This window comes from Nesoenas mayeri, assembly GCF_963082525.1.
Source record: "Nesoenas mayeri genome assembly, chromosome: 25".
Lineage (NCBI taxonomy): Eukaryota > Metazoa > Chordata > Aves > Columbiformes > Columbidae > Nesoenas > Nesoenas mayeri.
The window spans coordinates 5,938,671-5,961,411 of NC_137549.1; the positions used below are offsets into that span (position 1 = coordinate 5,938,671).

At 54.7% G+C, this 22,741-nt stretch overlaps 1 protein-coding gene across 1 annotated transcript in view; it reads right to left on the minus strand.

Annotated features, from left to right (window-relative positions):
- STK11 (serine/threonine kinase 11) overlaps positions 1-21,898 on the minus strand; it is a 29,788-nt gene extending 7,890 nt beyond the window's left edge. Inside the window, exons 1-7 of the mRNA XM_080359145.1 lie at positions 20,246-21,898; positions 15,829-15,912; positions 12,861-12,950; positions 12,617-12,749; positions 12,015-12,151; positions 11,448-11,575; positions 6,021-6,078 (exon numbers count right to left, since the gene is read on the minus strand). Of these exons, the coding sequence (XP_080215271.1) occupies positions 6,021-6,078; positions 11,448-11,575; positions 12,015-12,151; positions 12,617-12,749; positions 12,861-12,950; positions 15,829-15,912; positions 20,246-20,535 (920 nt within the window). The 5' untranslated portion in view covers positions 20,536-21,898. The remainder of the gene's footprint in view (positions 1-6,020; positions 6,079-11,447; positions 11,576-12,014; positions 12,152-12,616; positions 12,750-12,860; positions 12,951-15,828; positions 15,913-20,245) is intronic.
- Between the last annotated feature and the right edge of the window lie 843 nt (positions 21,899-22,741).

Here is a 22,741-nt window from a genome sequence, read left to right on the forward strand (position 1 = left end):
CGGAAGGCACGGAGAAATCCTCGACACTGTGAGATCACAGATGGTTTGGGTTGCAGGGACCTTCCCAGCCCCCCCAGTGCCCCCTGCCATGGGCAGGGACATCGTCACCAGCTCAGGTTGCTCAGAGCCCGTCCAGCCTGGCCTGGGATGTCTCAGGGATGGTTCAGCCACCACCTCTCTGGGTACCTGGGCCAGGCTCTCACCACCCTCAGGGCAACAATTCCTTCCTCATGGCCAGCCTGAACCTCCCTCTTTTAGTTTAAAACCATCGCCCGTTGTCCTGTCCAAGGCCCAGCTGCACTGCTGTGCTCCCTTGCCAAATGTTACACAGATGCCGCTCACCTGCACAACAGGACGATCAGAGTTCCACAGTGGGGAGCAGCCTAGAAGCTCAAAGCCCTTTTCTCCTCTCGAAGTTTAATTTTGGCTACAAAAGGTGCTGCTTTAGGAAGCAACTCTCTGAAAACCCACCTCAAAAGCAGAACACGATCTAAAAATATCCCTTTGTGGCACATTTACATCTCGGCCTGACGACGGCCGCCCTAGACAAGCCCAGTGTGACCGAGCGCTGTCCGTGTGCCGGCAGCTCCCGGCCGGTAACGGCGGCGGAGGCCTCGCCAGTCACCACCGGGCTCCTACAAACCTGAGCCATCTGCTTTTTATCACTCCGGTTCCAAATTCATTAGGGAAGTGAGGCTCGGACGCACCTCCTGCACAGCAGAGCTGTCATTGCAGTTTTGTTCTAGTCTCACACTGACAGCCGGCCTGCAAAAAAGCGCCATTCTAACAAAACTATCCAGCTACAGCGAGGAGATAAGCACGTGAAAATGCAGCTGCTGGGACAAGTCAGGTGGGATCCAGAGGAGTGAAGCCTCATCCAGAAACCCTGCTTCACAGTTAGCAGCTTTAAAGCATTTTCTCCGTAGGGACTGAGTTTTAAAGTCAGGCTGCTGCTCCGCAGCGTCTCCCCATCCGCAGGAGAGCGGAGCCGTCCCTGGAGCTGGAGACCCACAAGGAAACATTGTGTGACCGCTGGGTCATGAAGTGGCACCACAGGAGTGAGGTCAAGGACAAACGAGACCAGAACGGCTGCCGATAACGGGGCATTTCAACGGGAGAAAGCCTAGAGGTCTGCAGCAACCGGTGGTTTTATTTTGCTGTTATTTCAGCTCTGCCTCTTTTCTTCCCTTCCCTTCTGTCCTACTTAGCAGGAGAGTAAAAATAGGTTTTTATTAACAGCAGAAACCTGAATCACTGTACTCTAGTCATAATGATTCCATCCTCTGGGAGGTGATTTCAAATACTTGCATATGCATACATGGTAATGAGGATATAGAGCGAGGAGAGAAATTCATTGAAGTTCTAAGAAAATCAAAGACCTCTTAGAAGGAGCCTCAAGCAATTCTGTTCGAGTAGCAGAGTATTTCCTGGCAAGCAATTTTCCAGCAGAGACAGAGACTCTGCTCTCCGCACTGGTGCTAAATGGCATTAGTGCAGGTTGGCTCTGCAGCGAGCACCATGGGCTCCACCAGAGGCTCCACAAGCTCCTGCCCGGGGCAGAAGGCGGCTCTGCCACCGGCCGGGACGCAGAGAAGGTCCCTGCCCACCCTATTTCACCATTTAGTTGTTTGCTGAGCCAAGTGACCCGGTGCAAATGGGAAAAGCTGCTGCAGATGTCTAGCAAACAGCTCCTGGCTGAGGCAGATCCCTCGCTGCTCCGGGAAACACGTCCCAGCCACCCGCAGCCCCTCGAAAGGGAGCGGGAGCGAGGTTGTTTCTTACTACACTGCAAGCTCGTCGAGAGCGCCTGCGAAGCACAGCCAGCAGCACCAGAGTTAACTGTGATCCTGCCACTTAAGAAGTGGGGTCCAGACGGGCTGCTGTAATCTATGGGGAGATAAGACAGCAAGGGTCAAGGACTGAGTGAAAAAAGGAATCTGGGTCGACCAGCGCTTAATGAGCCTGTACGCGCTGCAGCTTCCGAGCGCGATTTTTACATCACAAGTCATCACTCTGCTCTTTTCAAGTTCTGGTACAAGCAAGGTTAAAATAAGAATCAGCAAGCACAGCTGCAGCTTCCAAACACTTACAGCTAATTCACTTCCCATTCTAGGTCACTAATATTGCAGTTTGCTTGTTTCGTATATGGACAATTTTGTCTGTGAGCAGATGTCGAGCGGCAGATCGTCACCCTGCCAGCACGGAGCGGCCATGAACGCGCGTCCGGCCCCGGTGAGGCCGTGTCAGGGTCACCGTCACCAGGAGCAGCTGGCGGCACCCCCGCCTCGCTCAGCACCCACACACGCGCGGTGGGCGCACGGCAGCGCGCCGCGGGGACAGGCACCACGTGCCAGCAATAAGAACACAGCGGCATCACCGCAACCACCGCTGCAGCTCCTGCAACATCAAGAGACGTCCAAGTTCTTAACTCGGATCCATAAGATGTAAGGAGGAGAAGCGGTTTTCTTCTCACTCCCTCCTTGCAGACACAGACACCGCGGGCACCCTCAGCACCTCCAAAGGCACCTATAGCGACAGCAAACCCTGCTTTGCAAGGGCTGTGTGGCCAAGCAGCTGCCCCACATCTCCCGAGGGTGCAAAAGCACCTGGGGGCAGCACAGCGGCTTCAGGAGGGGACGCCAGCCCAGCGGGTCAATTTGCACCGTCACTAATAAGAAGTGGAAGTGTCTTCCCCTTTCTTGCTATAAACTCGTGCAATCGCGTCTGTGAGTGAACAAATTAAGTGTGACACTTCTGGAGAAGGAAGGCAAGATGGTTGCCTTGGAAACGAGGGACAGAGGTAGAATTCTGCATCCACTTCATCACTCTAAGTGCTGCAGCAGGGTCAGTGAATTAGTTACAAACTGCAGTATATGAGCATTAAGCCCTCCAGCAAAAGACCGGGCTGGAGAGGAGATGGATCCCCATCGCAGGAGTACCAAATACTCACAGAGGTGACTAAAAGTGTCACTTTTCCATCAAAAATCATCCTATCCAGATCCTTCTGGGAAGAGCAGGTTTCAAGGCTGTTTCATTGTTATTCAGGGGTCAGCTTCTGGCAGTTCGTAAACTAAGATGACAGACCGAGAGAGCTTTAATTCATTTCCATTTACAACTTGCAGCCTGCGCTGCACAGACCGACTGCGTCTGAAAAGCCTCTGAGCACAAGGAGTTCGGCTGCAGAGGAGGAGGAAGGTGCTGGCAGGCAGAACCGAGCAGGCTCTTCCTACAGCGCTCATCAGCCGCGGCAAGCGCCTGGAGCAGCTGATGAGAATAAAGGAAGGAATGGTGGAATTACCATCACTGGGCCATAAACATGCGCCGGCTGCCTCCTGCAGCTCCGTCGCTTCACGGAGCGACACTCGGTGCTTGCTCAGCACTTCCCCTCACCCACTCATTAAGCCTTTTATCCAAGAACCGTCCCTGTATGGAAGGTATGAGCTCTTTCTCCAGCTCGGGATGGATCGCGAGTACGCAGGACACGCTCCCCGCGGCTCCTTCCCGCAGGATGGGGAACGCGGCCCCTTCCCCTCGTGCCGACACTGGCCCAGCCGCATTCAGCTCCGCGGACACGGGGGCTGTTCCCACTGGTTTTCACTGCGCTTTGATCATCCCAGCTGTCCGTATGAGCAACGCACCAGCACCATCGCTCAAAGACATGAAAGGAGACGTCAGCAGGCACCGGGTAATTCTGGAGTGAGCCAGGATCCCGCTCAGCAGGGCCGCCTGGGCACGGCCCTTGATGTTTCTATAGTCTAGTTCCTGTGCCTTAACACACGCTCTTGTGGGAGGAGTGGAGAGAGACTCTAAATCATTAATGGCTGTTACTCCCACACACACTAGAAATCTAAGGATTCTAGAAATCAAATCTTCCCTTACTAAAATGCTTTCCAAAAACCCTCTGCCAATACCGGAATGGCTACCTGCTGCCCTTCTGATTGCTTTGTTTAATTAAAAAAGAGAAACAATAAAATCAGGGTCAGGTTAAGCTTCTATTTAAAGAAAAGCCAAGAGAACCAAACGCTGGCTCTTTCGGCACAAGGCTGCTCCACAGAACGGAGATCGATGGGCGCATCCGAAGGCCACAGCGTGCGCGGTGCCTGATGCAACCATCAAGATGCCACAGCGGGAGAAAAGCCTGTTAAGAAGCACTAGTTAAGCTCACAGAAGAGATTAAGCCTGGGAACACTCCTGTGTTTGCAGGCAGAGGCCGCGATTCTGTGAGTCCGTGCAGCCGCGCTCGGTGCCGGAGCCGGGGCGGTGCCGGAGCCGGGGCGGTGCCGGAGCCGGGGCCCGCGTGGCCGCTCCGTGCTGGGAGCTGCTCCAGTTCCTCTGCTGCCCGCGGGTCTCCAGAGAGGCCTTTCCGCTGCAGCTGGGCAGGGCTGACGCAAACCCCCCGCCACACGGGACGAGAATCAGATCTGGTATCTAGAGCTGGATAAGTAGCTCAAACATCAAGCAGAGCGCGACACGTGAGAACCAAGCGCTGCCCCGGGCTCGCTGTGCCTGCAGACCCGTGGCGTGAGAGGGAATCAAGCGCTTGCTCTTCTCAACACCCACCAACGTGCTGCAGATACTGCGTTCCTGCCGTGCTGCCTCCCAGCGCTCACTGACAAGCAGCAGAAGATCCCAGCCCCACCAGCAGCTCTAATGAACAGGAGAATGACTTCATGACGAAGCACAAGAGCACACAGGGCTCTGCCGGCTGGCTGGGAGCTCTGGTCCTGGGCAGCGGATGGGACGACAGTCGGTAACAGCAGGAGCTGCTGTTTTAAGCCCGGCTCTACGCGGCGCTTTCAACGCCAGGCGGTGTTGAAGAGGCCACCCCAAGCAGGCGTGTGCACAGGAAACACAGCCCAGAAATGAAGCGCCTGCCCCCATCACCTCCCAGAGCCCAAGAACAGCCCATGTGCAGCGCTTGGCTGCTACTGAAGAGTCAGCCTGTCCGCTTCATTGACAGCACGGGCAGCTCCAGAGCCGCTCCCCGGGCTCTCTGACCCTCGCGGGGGCAGGAGGCGGCTGCTCCGAACGCCACGGCCGCTCTGGCCTGGCCGCTTTTGTTCCGCGGCCCCTGCAGACGTTTTCCGGCCACGACACCCGCCAGGGGCCGGCATCCCGCAGCACGCGGCTACCGCTGCCGGTTTTGCGGAGGCACAGCAAGGAAACAGAACAGCGCTGCTCCTACCGGCCCCTTGCCACCCAGGGTCAGAGCCATGTTTCTATGGGGCTCCACGAGCCCCCAGGAGGTGCCGGCGCCAGCAGCTGCGGTGCAGCCGGCAGCTCTGCCCGTCCACAGCAGCACCTCCCATTCCAACGGCAGAGAAGCTGGTGCAGCCTCCGCGCTGGAGCATCCTTGTGATGCTTTTTGTTCTCCTGCTTTTATCCGCCCAGGAAATCTCTGCTCAGAGGCAGCGTGTTCAAACAGATCCTTAGAAAAGAAAAAAGCCTCAGAGATAACGGGGCCTTTCCCCCCTCCAACAACGGCAAGGATAAAGGGGGAGGATATGGGGGAGGGAGGAATATGACATTAAAGAGAATGAAAAACATTTTCCTATTGTCCTGGAATGCTTTTCCACATCCTGGTTCCATATGGAGCAAACACCGAGGGATATTTCTGTCACCAGCCTGTCCAGAAAACCAGAACTAACACACATTACTAAACAGCCCTAGTTCAATAACCCAGCTTTAAGGAACCCCTGTTCTGCTCTATTAACACTGGCTGACCTCTGCAAAAAACATCCAGAACCCTCGATTATTAAAAACCAGTCACGCTAGAAACATATTTTCAACATATTCATTATTTACTGGTTAGCAATTTAAATGCTTTAACCGGATGCTCTAATAGGAGGGAAAAAAGCCAAGTAGAGGCTGCCAGAGCCCCAGCAGAGCTGGAGGAAGGATATCGAGCGACTTCCATGTGGCTGCTGTCAAAAGGAAAAATGAGTTGAGAGCAATAGCACAGGTACATTAGCATAAGAAGCAGAAAGAGAATGACTAATAGGAAGAAGCTGAACACTCACTTGTGCTGCCTTATCTGCTGTATTGAAAATCTCTTGGCTGGGTCGTATTCAAGCATCCCTGAAAAGAAGGAAAAGAGTCCAGGTGTGATCACAGGGGCTCTCGGCCAAGCCCAGGACAGGAAGCACAAAGCTCTGTCCCCCCCTCCACCCGCCCCAGCAGGACCGTGTCCCCCCCGGCTGCTCCGGGAGCTGCTCCCGGGACGACGCGCTGCCCCGCGCACCGGAGCTCAGCACGAACCCCAGCGCACTGCTGCCCCCCCCAGCAACGCTGCTCCTCGGCTCCCCCGCTGACGGGGTCTGGCCTGTCCCCCCATCGCCCTGCGGGGACAGCGGCCCGCGAGCCCTGGGGCGCACATCCCAGCACATCCCCAGACAAAAACCACCCAACATGTTGCATCTCAGAGATAAGGCTGTTGAGCTTTCTCCACGGATGGGCCAAAGCCTTGGGCACCATGTGTATCCAGTTGCTCAGCATCCCAGAAACTCCGGTCTAGTGAAATTCTATTCTGGAAGCACAGCTGGCAAGAACCCACCAAAAAATAAACCTATTTTCCATCCTTGTGCCCCAGCCAGGAGTTTGATTTCTGGCATCACCTGCAAGGATAACTGGGCTGTGGGGAGGAAGAGGAGGAGGGGTTGATCTGTTCTCTTTAGAAGCGAGGGAGCTGGATTCCTTTGGCACTCCTGACGTGCCCACTCGGCTCCACTGTCTCTACAAAGTTCACAACTCAACAGAAAGGAAGCAGCAAATTTCGCCATATTCTCCAGAAACTGGGCAATGGGACCTAACGAGTCTCAGCCAACAGCACCCAAGACATTCTCCAGTGACGGTTCCAAGAGCATATTCACCTAACGAACGTCACCAAAGCCTCACTGCTGTACAGGACAAGGAGTAAGTGTTATGGGGTGACGACCCCATGTTGCTCGAGTCTCGCACAGGCCGCTGAGGTTCTGCAGAGAGGTGAGAGAACAGGAGGGGCCCGTCCCACAGGCAGCAGAGAAGAAAGGCTGGAAGCAGCACAGCGGGAAGGCGCAAGGGCTTCGCACAGCAACTTCTGCCATACTGTTGAACAAAGGTCACGCAGCAACCCCACATTGGGAAGGAATTTCTCCTTGCCTTACAAGATTATCGAGTTCAGGCTGAAGTTCTGCACGTCCCAGCAGATCCAGCCCAGAATTCCTGCAGAATCCGAGGTGCAGTGGAGCTCCTGGGGCTCCTGCGCTTCAGTCTGGGAGGAATTTATGGGGCGCTGCGGAGCGGGCGCCGGAGCAGCCTCAGCAGCAGCTCCTGCGGCCACAGGGACACAAATGCTGATTGAGGAACGACAGCTAACGAAGAACTTCACCGCATTTACCAGCAGAGCATAAGGTTTGAAGGTAAATTATTAAAAGAGGCCTAACAGCACCGGTTACAAACAGCTACATGCAGACAGCTGTATTGTTCAAGCAATTAGAGAGGCATAAAGAAGATAATTGACCAAAAGGGATATTTACTTTAATGAAAAAGGACCATATTTTAGGCAATGTTCAAAAGAAAATGGAAGGGCCAATCACTGCAAATGTACGTTCACGCACTCAGCTCCGTGACTCACTCATGGCAGCTCCGTGGCTCAAGTCCTGCACTGAAAAAAGCCTTCAAGACAAAACATCATGTACTATTCAGAAGTCAAGTCATCTACCGGAGTCTGCCCACAGCAACCACACGCTCGCTACCATTTACGGTAAAGATTTCTGCGCCGTTTATCTGTGCGGGGAGACGGGCGTGCGAGCGCCGTGACAGCGCGATCCTTCGGGAGGACGCCAGCGGATCTGCGCTGCCCGTACATGGGACGCCTGCATGTTGCTCAAACCCCTTCCCAATCCTGCCCAATCTGGAAACCGGAGACCACGAGTGTGTCTGGAGCTCCCTGCAGGCTCCAGCCCATTCACCTCAATAATGGTGAACACCCAGCAACACAGTATCTGGTACGTTGTTTGAGAAGCAGGAGGAAATGCAGCAGCAAGAGGTAATGCACTCAAGCCTGCACTACGCGCCAGGCTCGCCATTTAAAACAATCAATATAAAAGCAGTATAAGAGCAATTTGTAAAGTCAAGCAGGACCTTTTCCCTCTCCTTCACCTTCCATGGCCAGGTGCTCTGAGCAGACTCTCCCTCTGCAAACCTGGAGTCTGATCACAGCCAGCCTGGAGGGACAGACAGACACCAGCCCAGCCAGGGGGACAGACAGCTTTGGGATGACAGCGTCCCACTGTCCCCAGGACACACGTCCTCCCAGCAGCCCGGCACCGAAAGGTCACCGCGGTTACACAGAGTGAGAAAACAAAACGCTGAGAAACTAAACAACTTGTCCCCGGTCACAAAGTCGGTAGCAGCGCCTGGAAACAACTGCAGACACTTTAACGCAGAGGCCGCGGGCCCACAGCTTCCCTTCCGGAGCAGCACAGCCGCAGAGCGGGAAGAAAAGCTGACCTTGTGCATTTCTCCTGTCCAGAAGCAAACTGCTTATGAGTTGATAAGTCACGTGCAGATGGTGACAGAAGAGCCGTAAGGCTATTTATAAATGCTGCCACTCTGACACATCTTTACCGGCTGCACACAGAACCAGACAGTACTGGCCCCTCTGTTTCCTTCAGTGATGAGTACAAATAAAGCTGCGTTCCTCACTACAGAGGAAAAGAAGAGCAGCATCCCAGCTTATCTGTTGCAATACGCTGGCGCACGAGTCTCTTTACAAGTCAAATGCCATAGAAGCTTTAGGTGCTCTAAATTCTGCTGCTTCTGTAAAGAGGAACAAAGGCATAAAAACAAGCTGAAGGGGTGGGCAAGTAAAAGAACACTATAAAAGTAGTCAGAAAAACCTTAAAAAGTGTATTTTAGCATTTGCTTCACAGGCAGACTTGTACTGTGGTCACCACAGCACTTATAGCCAGAGAGGAAACAAGCACTTTGCAGCACACTGAATCCCTCCTTTCAATAAAAGCAGAACAAACGCTTGCAGCTCTGCAAAGTGCTTCGAGAGTCTTTTAAAAGCAACGCAAAGGCGGAACAAAGTCTCTAAGGAGATGGAGCTGAGCTGTGGGCGTCTGCGCAGCTCGCACGAAAGCACCAGCCAGCATCGGCAACAGCCGAGCTGCGGGCTCCGCATCAGCCCCGGCCCGCTGCCCGAGCACAGGCACCCACCGGGAAACGCAGCCGTTCTGGAGGAAGAGCAGCAACTAAATAAAGCATCCAGGTTTTGTCACCATGGCTACGTAGCATCAGCACCGCGAGGCTCAGCCCTGGCATCCGCCACAGCCTGCGGAGCGCCCGGGCAATCCCACACCGTCATTCCATCACCTCAGCTCCACCGGAAACAGCAAAGTGTCAAAGCAAAGGGGCAGAACAGCAGGAGGTGCTGCAGCTTTCGCTGTCCAGCAGGTGCGGGTGACAAGAGGGCTGGGAGAGCGTTTTTGGGCAGGATGGAGAGAGGGCGGTTAAAGGATCCTTGTGACTCCCCAGTGCCCGGGAGAAAGGGCCGGGTGAGCTCCGGCACCCGACCTGCGTCTCGCAGCGCCCAGACACGGGACGGTTGAGGACAGACGGCAGCCAGGTAAAGGAAGCGACTCGGGCTGAAGGGATGGACAGTTCTGGACACCAGAGGCAGAAGGATGAGCAGGAGACGCTGGCCCAGGTCTCACACAGGGGATGGAAAGGGAAGCGCAAGATTTGAGGCTACGAGTGTCCTCAGGACAAGAAAGAGCAACAACCACCACACCCGTCCTCCCTGGGGGGGCAACACTAAGTGCAGCAAGAGGCTCATCCCCAGCCCCTGAGGGTTTCTGGTGGACGCTGCAGCAGCTGATGGGCCCCTGGATTTCCTACATTTAGGCAATGCTCAAAATCACAAACAAAAGGTCACATTTTGGGTCAGGATTCACAAATCAAACCCCAGACGTAGATCAGGACGTGGCTCCCTGGGGCAAGCGGGTATGACATGAAACACGGGTGGCCGGGAGTGGTGCGTTGGTCTCGGCAGAGCGGCCGAGGTGCCGGCTGTGCCGGGGCAGCTCGCAGCTGTGCCTTGTGCAACGCTTGCCAAAAGCTGTTAAAGGCAGTTAACGCTTCTTGAAATGGAAATAGCTTATTTCATAACCACTATGGGGCCAGATAAGCTAAAATAGTCTCCTGTGAGGGGGACCGGCAGCTCCCTGGTGGCGGGGGCCACGGGGAGCCCCGCTCAGGCAGCGGCACAGCCGGACACACAGCACCACCTGCCGCCGCCCGGCACGCAGCAGCACCAAGCCAGGACACCATGGGCACGGCACCGCGGCCGAGGGGACCCCGCAGCCCGGGGGGAGGCCAGGCGGGGGCTGCAGCTCTCGCAGGGACTGGGAGCCCCCGGGCAGCGCAGCTTTTCCCGCGCAGGAACAACCATTGACGGTCGTAGCGCGAAGCGCGGCTGTAAAACGCTTTGAAATTGGTAACCTTTTGGCTAGCCACAAACTGCCACGGCAGCACCAGGACGTGGCGCAGGACACGGCGCCCCTGTTTAGCGCTGACAGCCGTGTTGAGCGGCCCTGACGCCACTGTGGGCCGCAGGAAGGGAAGCTGAGTCAGTGCCCCGCAGCCCTTCACCCACACCAGCCCCGCGCTGCACCAGAAGCAGAAAAATCAACCCGAAAAAAGACGGCCCCACTTCACATTGGGGTTTGATCTTTCGCAAACAGCTGAAGACAAAGCAGAGGGAGTGACGGATGGGGCTGAGCGGCTGTGCTGCCCGGAGCGGCAGCAACTGCTGCACTGGCTGTCCCGCTTCAGAAGAAGTAGAGACTGGTCAACACTAAACCTCAAACTACCGCAGTAAGTGACAGCAACAAAAAACCCAACCAAAACTGCAACCCTCTCCTTCTGCCCAGAAAATGCTGCTCCTGGTGTGGAAGGGGGCACCAGGCACTGCTCCAATATCCCTGCAACTCTGAATCCGGGGGAAGGAGGAGACAAGCGGGACAGAAGCAAATTCAGAGCAGAGGCTGACGAGGAAGGACGGCAGAACCTGAGGACTCAGTATATCATGTGACAGAAAACTTGGGAAGGAATTGAAGTGTTCTCACTCGCAAAACCTGCAACCCTATGATGTCATTTTTAATTTAACCTCTTGCGGGCTTGGTCTTTAGGTTTAAAAGCTTCTCAGAGCGCAAGAAACAAGGCAGGAACCAAAACTCTGAAGAGAAGTGACGGCAACCCATCCAGGGTTTAGTGTATCTCAAGAAAAGACGAGCGTTAAAGATCTTTAGTCTTATCATGAGGTTCCCAAGCGCATCCTCCCTTTCTAACAGGATCCTGTATCATCGCAGGATGCTTGGAATGCAGCTCTCCCTGGAACTGTGCAAGCTGAGCATTTCTGTACCTGTGAATTCTTCCCTTTTAGAGTCAACTGGGGAACTCACCTCTCAATAAGTCTGAGAGCGGAGGACCACAATCCTCTGGAATTGTGTAGTCGCCTTTCCCGATGTTTTCAAATAATTTATAGATATTATCCCCTTCAAAGGGGTATAGACCCGTTGTAATGTTGTATCTGTAAAGGCAGAAGGAGAAGCTGCATGAGAAACAGCACAACAGAACAGGCGTTCAGCTCTTCTGTGACCACATAAAACAAAAGGAGCCAACAGGAAACTAACAGAGGAATAATTGACGGTATTTGGAACGTCTCTTGAAACTTAGACCCACTTTATCACAGCCTCTTCATTCACACGAGTCAAACCCACCAAGACATCTCCCTGACAGGCCAGGATGGAATTCAAAAGTAAATCCTGGAGATGTGTGGTTTCTATATTACAGTAGCGGTGCATCTTGGATGCTCAGAGAGAAGAAAAGTGACTTTTGGCAGAACGCCGAGCACTCCGGGGAGCACACACACCAGCCAAAGAGGGACCAACACACCCTCGCCCCCCAGCGCCACAAAGAGCAGCAGACAGCGCAAGGCTGAGCTATCTGAGGGCTCGCCAGGCACTTACAGCGTGACCCCCGCAGACCAGATGTCGACTTTAAAGCCCGAGAAGGTGTCAAGGCCATTGGCAATTTCTGGCGGCTGGAATGCTGGCGACCCTTGGCTCGTCCTGCACGTGTCGTCCTCTGCGAACGGATGCAACGCCTGCGGCAGAACACGCGCGTTAGTCTCGAGCTTTGGAGGCAAATTGTAACTGTTAGAGAAGTTTTACCTGGGGAAAAAGCAAGAGGAAAACTCCACTACCGAAGATCTGAGAACGTGGCGCCACAGCAACCACGCACCAGTGGCAATTCTCACACCTCTCCTACCTCGCTAAAGCGGTCTCCGTATAAAAAAGGACAAGGTTACGTAACTTATCGCCGTTTCACCACCCTTTGGGGTTTCTCCAAGATCGATGCCTTTCTCTATGTGCTTCCCAGATGGAAGTTCTGCGCTGTTATCAACAAAAGCGTTTTGCCAATTGCAATAAATATTCAGAGTCGCTCTAGAGCGCTCTGCAAGTTGAATGGAACAAAAGCCTAAATGCACAATAAATCACACCACAAAGGTGACCTAAATCCAGGACGTCACGCTCCCCGCGTTCCCGACCTCGCCACAGTCCCCACATACCTCTGCTACCCCTAAATCAGAGATTTTCAGTGTTCCATTGGTTGTTAGCAGGAGGTTCCCTGGTTTTATATCCTTGTGGACAATCCCTTGGCTGTGCAAGTATTCTAAGCCGTCTATGAGCTGACAGAAGTACCTGCAGAAAGATTTAGGGGGGGAAAAAAGTCAAGCACTTCCATAGACTGAGCCCACATGAAGCACTGATCACACAAAGCACAGAGTGCTCTTATAGGAGACAAGTGCTTACCCGTGAGCCTGAAAAACTGGAAACCTCTTTTCTGGGACACTGTCCAGCATCTCCTGCATCCCACACACGCAGTACTCCATCACCATATACGTGGAGGCTGAGTTAAGGAAGCTTCAAGGTTCAACACTTCACAGACCTGAAACAGGAGGCGAACTCCACAGCAGGGAAGGTGGAGACCTCACAAGCGTGACAGAAACAGGATAACAGAGAAAGCGAGGGGAGGCTGGAGCAGCTGCTCCCAACACCCCGGCTGGAGCCACAGCTCCCGTCGCCTTCCCCAAAGTCTGTTACTCTTCATTTCCCGTCCCAAAGCGATAGGGTTGTGCATGTTATTTAACAGGTGCCACTTACCCCCATCCCCACGGGAGTATTTCAGCAGCAATAGAAAGGATCCCCAGGGAGCTTTTTGAAACTTCATGGATAAAAAAGAGTTACAACACAATGCCAAGACCTGGTGACACTTTTCAGCATTTGTTCCCTTGCAGCGTATTCTAGTTTTCACCTCCTTAAGCCTTAAAGTCGGGGCCAAACAACAGAAATTATACAAGTGCCCAAAGCAATGATTTCCCTTCGCTTCTAAAGGGGCTCGCAGAGCAGACGCTGGGACATCTGGTGGCTTTGGCACGCGAGTGCACCTCGAGATAAGGAGCAGAGCGGAGCCCGCGCCCTCCAGCTCTCTGGTCACACCAACCATTCCTGGCAGGCGCCGGCTTCACCTAAGCCTAAAATAGGTTGCTTATGTCCCAGGATTCCATCTTAACTCTTGAGGCAGGAGGGGCTAAAGAGATGACCCACACTGTAAGTGGGATCTGTGCTAAAGATTGTGTCGCCCTTTTGTAGCACGTTCTAGCTGGTAGCTCGCAATGCCGTCCAAACTCACAATGTCACCCAGTAAACCAGCAAAGGAGCAGAAAGAACTCCCCAAATTCATTCCTACCATTTCTTACTCTGGAAGACACCTGCGAACAACTTACGTCTCAGTGATGGGGAAAACACCAGCCCTCTCACCTTCAAGAGAATAACGCTAACAGCAGATGATACAGCTCAGCTCCTGGGCCCAAAGGACAGGCTGATTCGGGTTTCGTGAGCTGCCAGACTGTTCTTCTGTAACTGATCCACCTTGAATTGATCAGCCAGAGCACAGCACAAACTTTCAGGCCGGACCAGACCCACCCAGGTGAGCAATCGCGCCCCAGCACCCGCCGGTCACGGAGCCGGTGGAGAAGCCGCCAGCTGGGACACTGACATTGAGCCGGCTTTATTTGCCACCTGGATTAGGTCCATTCACCACCAGCACTGCATTCCCAGCCACAGCAGGTCATCAGAGCGGCCCATTAAATACTAAATGTAGCAGATATTTTTAATCCGGTCACCACAGCTTTCCCTTCCCCAAAGAAAATCACTGAGGGCTGTGACTAGGCAGGCAAGGTGTTCAAACAGCCTGTGCAGGTGTAACCAGGCTGAAGGCTGCAGTTCACTTCCACCGGCTACAGAAGGCTCGGGTGAGAACAGAACCTTCCCTTCCTCCTCCCTGGACAGGCCGGGCTCCAAACACCACCCTGCATCACTTCCTACCAGCACCAACACGGGCACAGATCTGCTAAGAGCGCAGAAGCAGATGAAGAAAAACACCAAACTCCATCTACTTGCAAAGGAAAAGTGCTGAAAACCAATTTGTTCTTCTTTGCAAACACACTGTTCAGAAAGTAAAGCAGGAACGTCACTCCCGGCTCTGAGAGGTCACGTTTCTGCAGGACCGGTTTGGGTTGTCATCACCTGCTGCCAACACACGAGGTCTCTCTTGGGCTCTTTTTCCTCACGCTGCTCCTCCAGCGCCGCAGCTTATTAACTAAATGGTATCTTTCTATAGACAGTAATTGAATTACGGTCCCTTCGGTCGGTTAAGGCTACAAAACACAAACAAAAGTTGTCAGGCTTTTTATACTAATGATTTGGTGGCAGAGCTTGATCTAATTAAAGCACACAATTAAATTACCCATTTTATGAAGCGCTGTAATTGGAAGACAGTATTTAGAAAACACCGTCAAAAATAAAAGCAACCGTTTATAATGTGTGCTACGGCAGCTCAGCTCAATAACCTCGCACGCTGGTTCAAAGGGCCCTCGGAGCGCAGGCTCATTAGGAACCATCCAGCTCCTCACTCGCGTTTCCCTGGCGAGTCAAAGCCCGTAATTGCACCGCTGTCCATGCGCACGGAGCTGCGGGACCACGCGCTAAAGCCTGAAACACACACTGAGATCACAAGCCACACATTTTATTCCAGAGCTGAAGAGTTCAGCCTCAAAAACCTGAGCTGTGCACCTCAGAGGAGCAACAGGCTCCAACTCGCGGCTGTCACGAGCTGCAGGTCACTCACAGCACTGGCACAAGGGACCGGCGCACAACACCAGAGCAGGAGGCTCGGGGACTCGTCTTATGCCAAAGGACACGAGCAGCACGGCCCCTCCGCAGGGACGGCCATGCCACGCAGGTTGGCTGCTGCTTTTGAGGAGAAAAAAACCCCTAAACCGCTGCCAAGGGCTTAAAAGAAAAAGCATTAAAAGATTGATTTCACATAGCACAGCCAATAAAACATCCATCTTCACTTCGGGGAAAGCGAGCACTAACGTGCCACAGCTGGAAACGGCAGAGCCACAGCTCTTGTTCCGCCGCCGAGCTGCTGGAGGTCACCCAGTAAAACACAGCGTGTGAGGGTCTGTTCTCCCCCAGCCCTGCAACCTGGGGACGATATTTTCCTTCCTAACTGGGAAGCTGGAAACTTAAGAAAATGTACTTGTGTGGAAGGTATTCCAGACATGCTGCATGTTTAATACCAGTGACAGCAAATTCAAGCTTAAGAAACATTTGAAAAGGGCCGTAACAAAAGCAGAACTATAATGATTCAGCACTACAGCAGAGAACAACAGGAATTCAAACCCTCTGAACAACTGGGTGAGAAAAAGGATATATTTTCTGCTTCTCTTCATTGTATAACACATCTACCAACTGGATAACGTTTTTGTGCCGTAATCGCCGCAGGAGCTGAATTTCCCTGCAGGAAGAGAAAAAGAAAAGAAGTTACGCTTAAAAAGTACACATAAGGTACAGGTGAGCGAGCGGCTGTGCAGATGGACCCTTGGACGTCATCTCGTATCAGCTGCTTAGATCTTTGTCTCTTGGGATTTTGTACCGTGCTCCAAACCACATTCCAGTATCTTTTGCATCAAACTCAGCGTGCGGAACCCGGCGGGAGGAGGAACGGGAGGAGCGGGACGCTGGGTCAGGGCGGCGCTGGCGGCTCTGGAAGCGCAGACGTTGCTCTTCACTTGGTTCCTCTGCTGCTCCGTCTGGGCTTGTGCTAAACCGCACACGCCTAAACTCTGTCCAGGTCCCTTCTCTCGCTTTAGAGCCCAGTTACACGCCAACAGCAGCACACGGAACTCGGAACCTCTGCCCCAACAGCCAGAAGCTGCTCACATCTTCTGCACAATTAGCCAGCCTGTCCTAATGAGCTGCGGCCGGTACAAAGGCTCATTGATGCATCTCATCTGATTAACAAACCAGTAACTGCTCCTTCCAAAGGCTGACAGATGCAGGAATGCAAGCAGGTTTTCTAAAGATCTTTTAAGTAGTAGTAGGAATTGTTTCACTAGCAAAGTTTAGGCTGCGAACTCTTCCTTTATCATACATGGCTTTAAAAAGCCCATTATGGGAGCTAAATAGAAACCCAGGATAAGGAGGCAAAGCTCCGAAGAGTGTTTAGTTTAAATGGCAGACAGATTTGCAAAGCGATGCGGCCGCTCTAATTATAGTAATGACCAAAAGGCTGAAGTGGATTAAATTAGCACAGGGACCACAGCCAGCGTCAGTGCCGTCAGTGCCGGGCTGAGAAGTTTCTGCATAATGAAGGAGACGGAGACGGGCCGAGCGCGGCCGGCTGGCGAGAACACACGCTCATTTGCACACCACTGCTTTGCTGTGAGAGCAAAGCAAGCTCCCACTATTAGGAAGACATTTAAAATCCTGATCCCAGCAGCTCATTCCTTATAATACGGCTTGAAAGCGCAAATACTAATTCCTTCCCCCTTTAACGGGCTAATAAATATTTCATATTTCCGTAATGATTCTTTTTTCCAGGAGGACTTTGCGAACCGATGTAACACGGCAGCGAAGCGCCGCCACCCCGGGGCAGGGGCCACGCAGCCCATCTCCCAGAGGAAAGATTAATCCTATTTATAGCTCCTCTTGCATTCTAGAACGCCCGAGGAACAGAGACAGCTCGACCGCAGCCACCGCCGGGGCCATGTCGGCTCCAGCCTTCGCTCCATGAGGGAACGCAGGGGCTCGCCTGGTCTGAGCCCAAGGAAAGCCCAGCTTAGGCAGGACAGGGCAGAGCCGGGTCTGTGGGGCAGCCCCTGCAGTTTCGGGGGGCAGGAAACCCACTGGGTCGGCTCCAGCCCCCCGGGCCTGCGGCACGTCCTGCTGCAGCACAACCGGCCACGCTCCCCTCAGCTGCAGGCCCACGGAGCAAACTGCCACAGTACAGCTCCCCGACACATTTTAAACCTCCGAGGAATTCTAATGAGCATATATTCAAATCTAAGTACCCGCCGAGCTTGGTAAGTACAGTACGAGACACTTGGGACACACACAGAAAGTCCCAAACTCTTAATTAAAAATGTGAGGCTATTAGCACACAGTTTAATAAAACTTGTGCTGCTACAGACAAATAGTCTTCCAAATTTTCTTTAATGTTTTTGGCAACCCTACTAAACTCATTTTCTGTATTAACTAGGAGCAGTAATTAGCCACAGCGCTGTGTGGTTGAGTAAGCCACCCCAGCCTTTCTCTAGAGCAACCGAAGAGAAATGAAGCTTCCCCACACGGATTCGGGGACACGTGTGTCTTGTGAGTTTAACTCCCCAGGACCCACAGGGATTCCAGGGAGCTCCGTGGGTGACACCATCGGGACACGTTTCTCCCTCCCCACAGCAGCAGCGACGCTCAGACACCCCGAGAACAGCAGAGGCACAAGCCCCCAGTAATAATTCAATTACATCTCTGTTAATTCAACCAAGTCACAGACGGAGCATTTTCCAGAGAGGTCAGAAGCACCAGCAGGAACAGGGAAAAACCTACAAGCAGGTATTTTGAGCCTGAAACCAAACCCGACCACACGCCCCAGCTGCCCATGCGAAGAGATTTTTCATCTCAAAGGGCACCAGCTGAAGTCGGGATGTTTACACAGGTCGGACAACTAATCACAATCATCTCGGACGCGCAGCGAGCTGCAGGCGTCCGTGCGCTGATAAGGGCGCGAGGGCCAGGAAGCCGCTCTCCCCACCACAGGAACTGGGTATTTACTCATTATTGCACCGAGCAGGAGCTTGCAACAAAGTCCAACCCCACGGCACGATGAGTCCACATCTGCTGTTACACGTGTTGTTTGCTGGGCATAAACCACCCAAAGCTGCTCGAATGCAGCTGTAGAAAGTGAAATTTTAATGGAGTGTGGCCAAGCAAAGTGACATTATAAAAAATCACCCCTAATGTCAGCACTTTCCAGCGCTCCCTGGAAATCCAGCGATTGTTCCTGCCCCATCTTCACCCGCTGGGCAAACCGGGCAGGTTTGACGCTGTATCTCAGCACGGGTTTACTCAGATCCCAGGCACCTTTCGCTGCAGGACGCGCAGCCGAAGGGCTCCGATACGGTCCGAGTCGCAGCACTAGGGAACCGCAAAAATACAACCTTCTGCCTTAAAAAAAATCACCACTGAAGATGCAGATAAAGCAAATGAGTAAGTGGACAAAGAGAAAAGGACAAGGCGACAAAAATAGGAACTTGAACTGAAGTAAACCCTCCGGAGAAGACAACATCTAAAATCTGCCTCAGTGTTTGGAAGCAGGTGCAGCTGAGCCAGAAAAACACCCCCAGCAAAGCCGAGCTCGGCTGGGCTGGTTTAATGACTAACCTTAATGAAGGCAAACGAGACGCTCACAGACAGGCTCTGTGCGGGAACTAAACTTCCACGGAGTTCACGCGGGGACATGGGACCATTACTGTGGGTCTGGTATCGGGAAACTCCTGTTATTTGGCAAGTCTTTTTTCACTACGGGGGAGAAAAATGTGAATCTTCACTAAGGAAGGAAACAAACCTCCCTCTTCTTCAGCAGAAGCTCTTGATGTAGCTGAAGGAGGGGGCAAGGGTGGGAGGAGCACTCATGCCTTTACCAGAAAAACAAGAAACATTTTATTACACATTAACCAACAGTTTGCTCTGATTCTGAACTTGAGCCAGCAAAATAGAGACGGGGAGGTCCCGGCATCAGGATTTGTGACTGTTCTGCAGCTTGATCTGTCACCGAAGGCTGGAAAGCAAACTTAACAGCCCCTGACAGAAGCTCCGGAACAGGATGCGAAACATCTCGCAGCTGAGCCTGGGAACTCAAACCCAACCACGAAACAAGACCCCGCCGGTTCCGGGCGCTGCGCTCAGCGCACCAGCGCTAAAGGCACAAGAGTCTGCTAAACATCCCGCAAGTTTTCCCTCCTGCTACGAGATAAACCCTCGCAAACAGTTTGTTTTGGCTGCAGAAGGTCCCGGGGCAGCAGATAACCAGCTGCCCCGCAGGGCCGGGACCAGCAGCCCAGGAAAGGGAAAGCTCCCTACGCCCAGCCCTACAGACCAAGCGGAACACCAGGCTGCTCCCACAGTTAATTCTAATTAGTTACTTGTGCCCTGACTAATCAGCATGTAACTGGCGCTTCTAAAGCTTCCGAGCGCAGATCTTGAGTCACTGAAATAAAAAAGGTTGACAACCCTTGTCCCCATTTTACAGCCACAGAAACCAACTGCAAAGAGCCTCGAATTGCTTCCCAAACTCGTTAAGTCAGAAATGAAGCTGAGAATAAACGGCAGGACTTCCTGAGCCCGCCGGGTGCACAACGCATGGGGTGGCGTTCCAGGCACCCCCGTTGTGGGCACGGGGAGCGTCACCCCAAAGCGCCCGAGCCACACGGGGCGCGACTCAAGGACACCAAGTGCACTTCTGCGCTCCCAGCCGCAGCTTTACCTCTTCAATATGAAGTCTAAAATAGGAATTTCTTTAAGAAATGCTATTTTATTCCTAAAGCACTGCTGTTAGAAGGGTGCTGCGTGCCGGGGGCTGTCTGCTCTCACAAGAACCAGCTCCTATCCCCGCTCCAACCCAACAAGAGCACCGGCTGCAGCTCAGTGCTAATGAGACTCCTGATACCTGCTGTTCAGGAAGCACTTCCACAGCAGAAAACCACATTCTTAATTAAAATGATTCAGAACTTCAGCTGGAAAATAACGACAGAGTTTAACCCCTCAGTTCCCAGCTACCGGAAACATTTACTCACTTTTTCACATTCGCCTCCCCGTTGGGAATTCTGCGCAGCTTCTTCTTCTTCAGTATCTTCACAGCTCTCCTGCAGAGGGTTTCAGAGTCCAGCATCTCCTTGACTTTGCCGTAAGACCCTTCTCCGAGTAAGTCTCCCATCAGGTATTTGCCGATGAGCTTGGCCCTTTTCCGCCGGGGCTGGTAAATGACCTCGGTGGAGTCGATGCGATGGATAAACGTGTCCATCCCCACGGACATCAGCTCGCCCTCTGCAAACATACCCAGCTGCTGCGGCTCCTGCAGATCCATCCTGGATTAAGTTCCTTAACCTGTTTTCCTTAAGCGCTCAGGGTTTTAATCCTGTTTGGTAGTTTCCAACGCTCCCTTTTACTCCTTCTTGGGGGGGGGGGGGGAAAATCCAGAAGATTGTACAAACGTGAATAAAAAAAACCAACAAACAACAAAAAAAAAACCCTATGAGCTGCTTCCAGCTCAACTGGACACTAAAAGATCCAGGCCTGGCTCCAGTAACACAATGTCTTTTAAAAATAATAGATATCTTCGAGCAGATACACTCAGTTTGGGACTTGCTTTGCTTCCGACCTGGTCCCACCGTCAGGGTTCTTTCAAGTCAAAACGTGGCCTTTAACTTGGCCCAGTTTGATCCTTAAGTGCTAGGTCATCCTCCGGGACCTCAGGCCACCACATAAAACCAGGCGACCGCCGCGTCCCTTTCGTGACTTTCCATTCCTAGCAGCCCATAGTCACCGACTCCGAGGGGGCGGCCGGGAAGCGCTTCTGCCCCGCTGCGAGCGCAGACCAGCTTCTTTTCAGCCGTTGGGGAGCTGGAAGCAAGTTTCTCTGAAGGAGTTTTCGGGAACAATTCTAACGTCTTTGCTTTTCACGCCTACAACAGTTTGAGGCCTCGGGTGCCTATCGAGATCTCCCCGGGGCATCCTTCAGCCGCCCGGCGTCCGCCTGGCACATGATGCGTCCCCGCCGCTGGCCCAGGTGTCACCGGTGTCACACAGCGCGGAACCTGCCGGAGCGTCACCCCTGCCCGCGCAGGGCAGTCAGGACGGGGGGGTTTGCTCTGCCCGCTCGCCGCGACGCCCCATTCCCTGCCCGGGAGGGCCGGGGAGGAGCTGCCACCCCCGCCTGGTCCCCTCTGCACCCCGGCCGGTGCCGGTCAGGGCGGGGGGGGAAACAAGCGGCACCGCGGGCACCCCAAGGAACGGGGGGAAAGGGGACAAACGACTTTAAGTGCAACCAAATTACCGGCGGAGCCCGGAGGAAAGGGCCCCCCGCGGGGGTGAGCTCCGGTGGCTCCGCAGCCGCCGCCGCGCTCCCCGGGCCGGGCCCTTCCCCCACGGGCCCGGGACGAGCCCCGCAGGCACCTCCGGCCGCTCCCGGGGCTCCGCGCCCCGCTGTGCAGTCGGGGGAGGGGGGCGGGCAGCCTCGTCCCCCCTCCCCGCCGCCGGGCTGGGGAACTGGGCCGGGTCCCGGTGCCGCGCTCCCCGCCGCGTCCCCCTCGCCTCAGGGGAGGCCCCGCCAGCCGCTGCCCCCGCTCTGCCACCGCGGCCCTGCCCACAGACCCGCTCCGGCCGCCCCGTCGCCCCTTTACCGCCGCCGGCCCCGCCGCAGCGCGCACGCCGCCGCCATTTTGTTTACCTCCCGCCCCCGCCCGGCCCCGCCGCGCTCCCGCCGCTGCCCCCGCCGGGCCTCGCACCTCCCTGGCGACCGACGTGCGCTCCCATTGGCCGCCACGCCGGCCCCGCCCCCGCGCGTTCGCCCACTGATTGGCTGCGGCGGCTCCACGAGGGGGAGGAGCCGGCGGTGCGGCCTTTCGCTTCCGGTTGGCTCGCCGCTTTTCCAGCCCGCCCACCCGCTCTGGCGGGTGGAGGTGCGCTGTGATAGGTCCCGGGAGCTGTCCGTCACCGGCAGGGGCGGGGCTGCCGGCGGCGGGGCGGTGGAGGGCAAAGGGCGGAGGGCGAAGGGGAAGCGGCTGCCATGGAGACGGGGCGCGGGGCCCGTCACCGCCGCGACCGCCGCCGGGCTGCCGGGCCTGCCCTGCCGGGAGCGGAGCCCGGCCCTGCCCGGAGCCGGCTCGCCCGCCCTCGGGCCGCTCCGCAGGTTGCGGTGAGCCCGGGGCCTCCTCCCGCCCTCCCGTCTCCCGGGCTCCACTCGGCTCCTGCCGTGTCCCGACCACCTCTGCCCGGGAACCGGGCGGGTCCGGGCGCGGCGGGGCGGTTCGCGGGCCGGGGAGTGGGCTCGGGCCTCCCGCCGGCTGCAGCAGACCTGGGCGTTTGATGAGGACGTTCAGTGTGTTTTCCTGCTCTGGTTGCGGTTACTGCCCGCGCCGCGCAGCTCCTGCTCTCCGGCTCCCAGCGCCGAGCAGCCGCGGCTTGGCCAGGCCCCGCTGCACCGGGGGTTACAAACCCCTGGGTGCGGTGATGGAGCGGGCGCAGCTGGGGGTCGCGTGTGGAGCCTCAACTCCGAGAGCTGAGCTGGTATG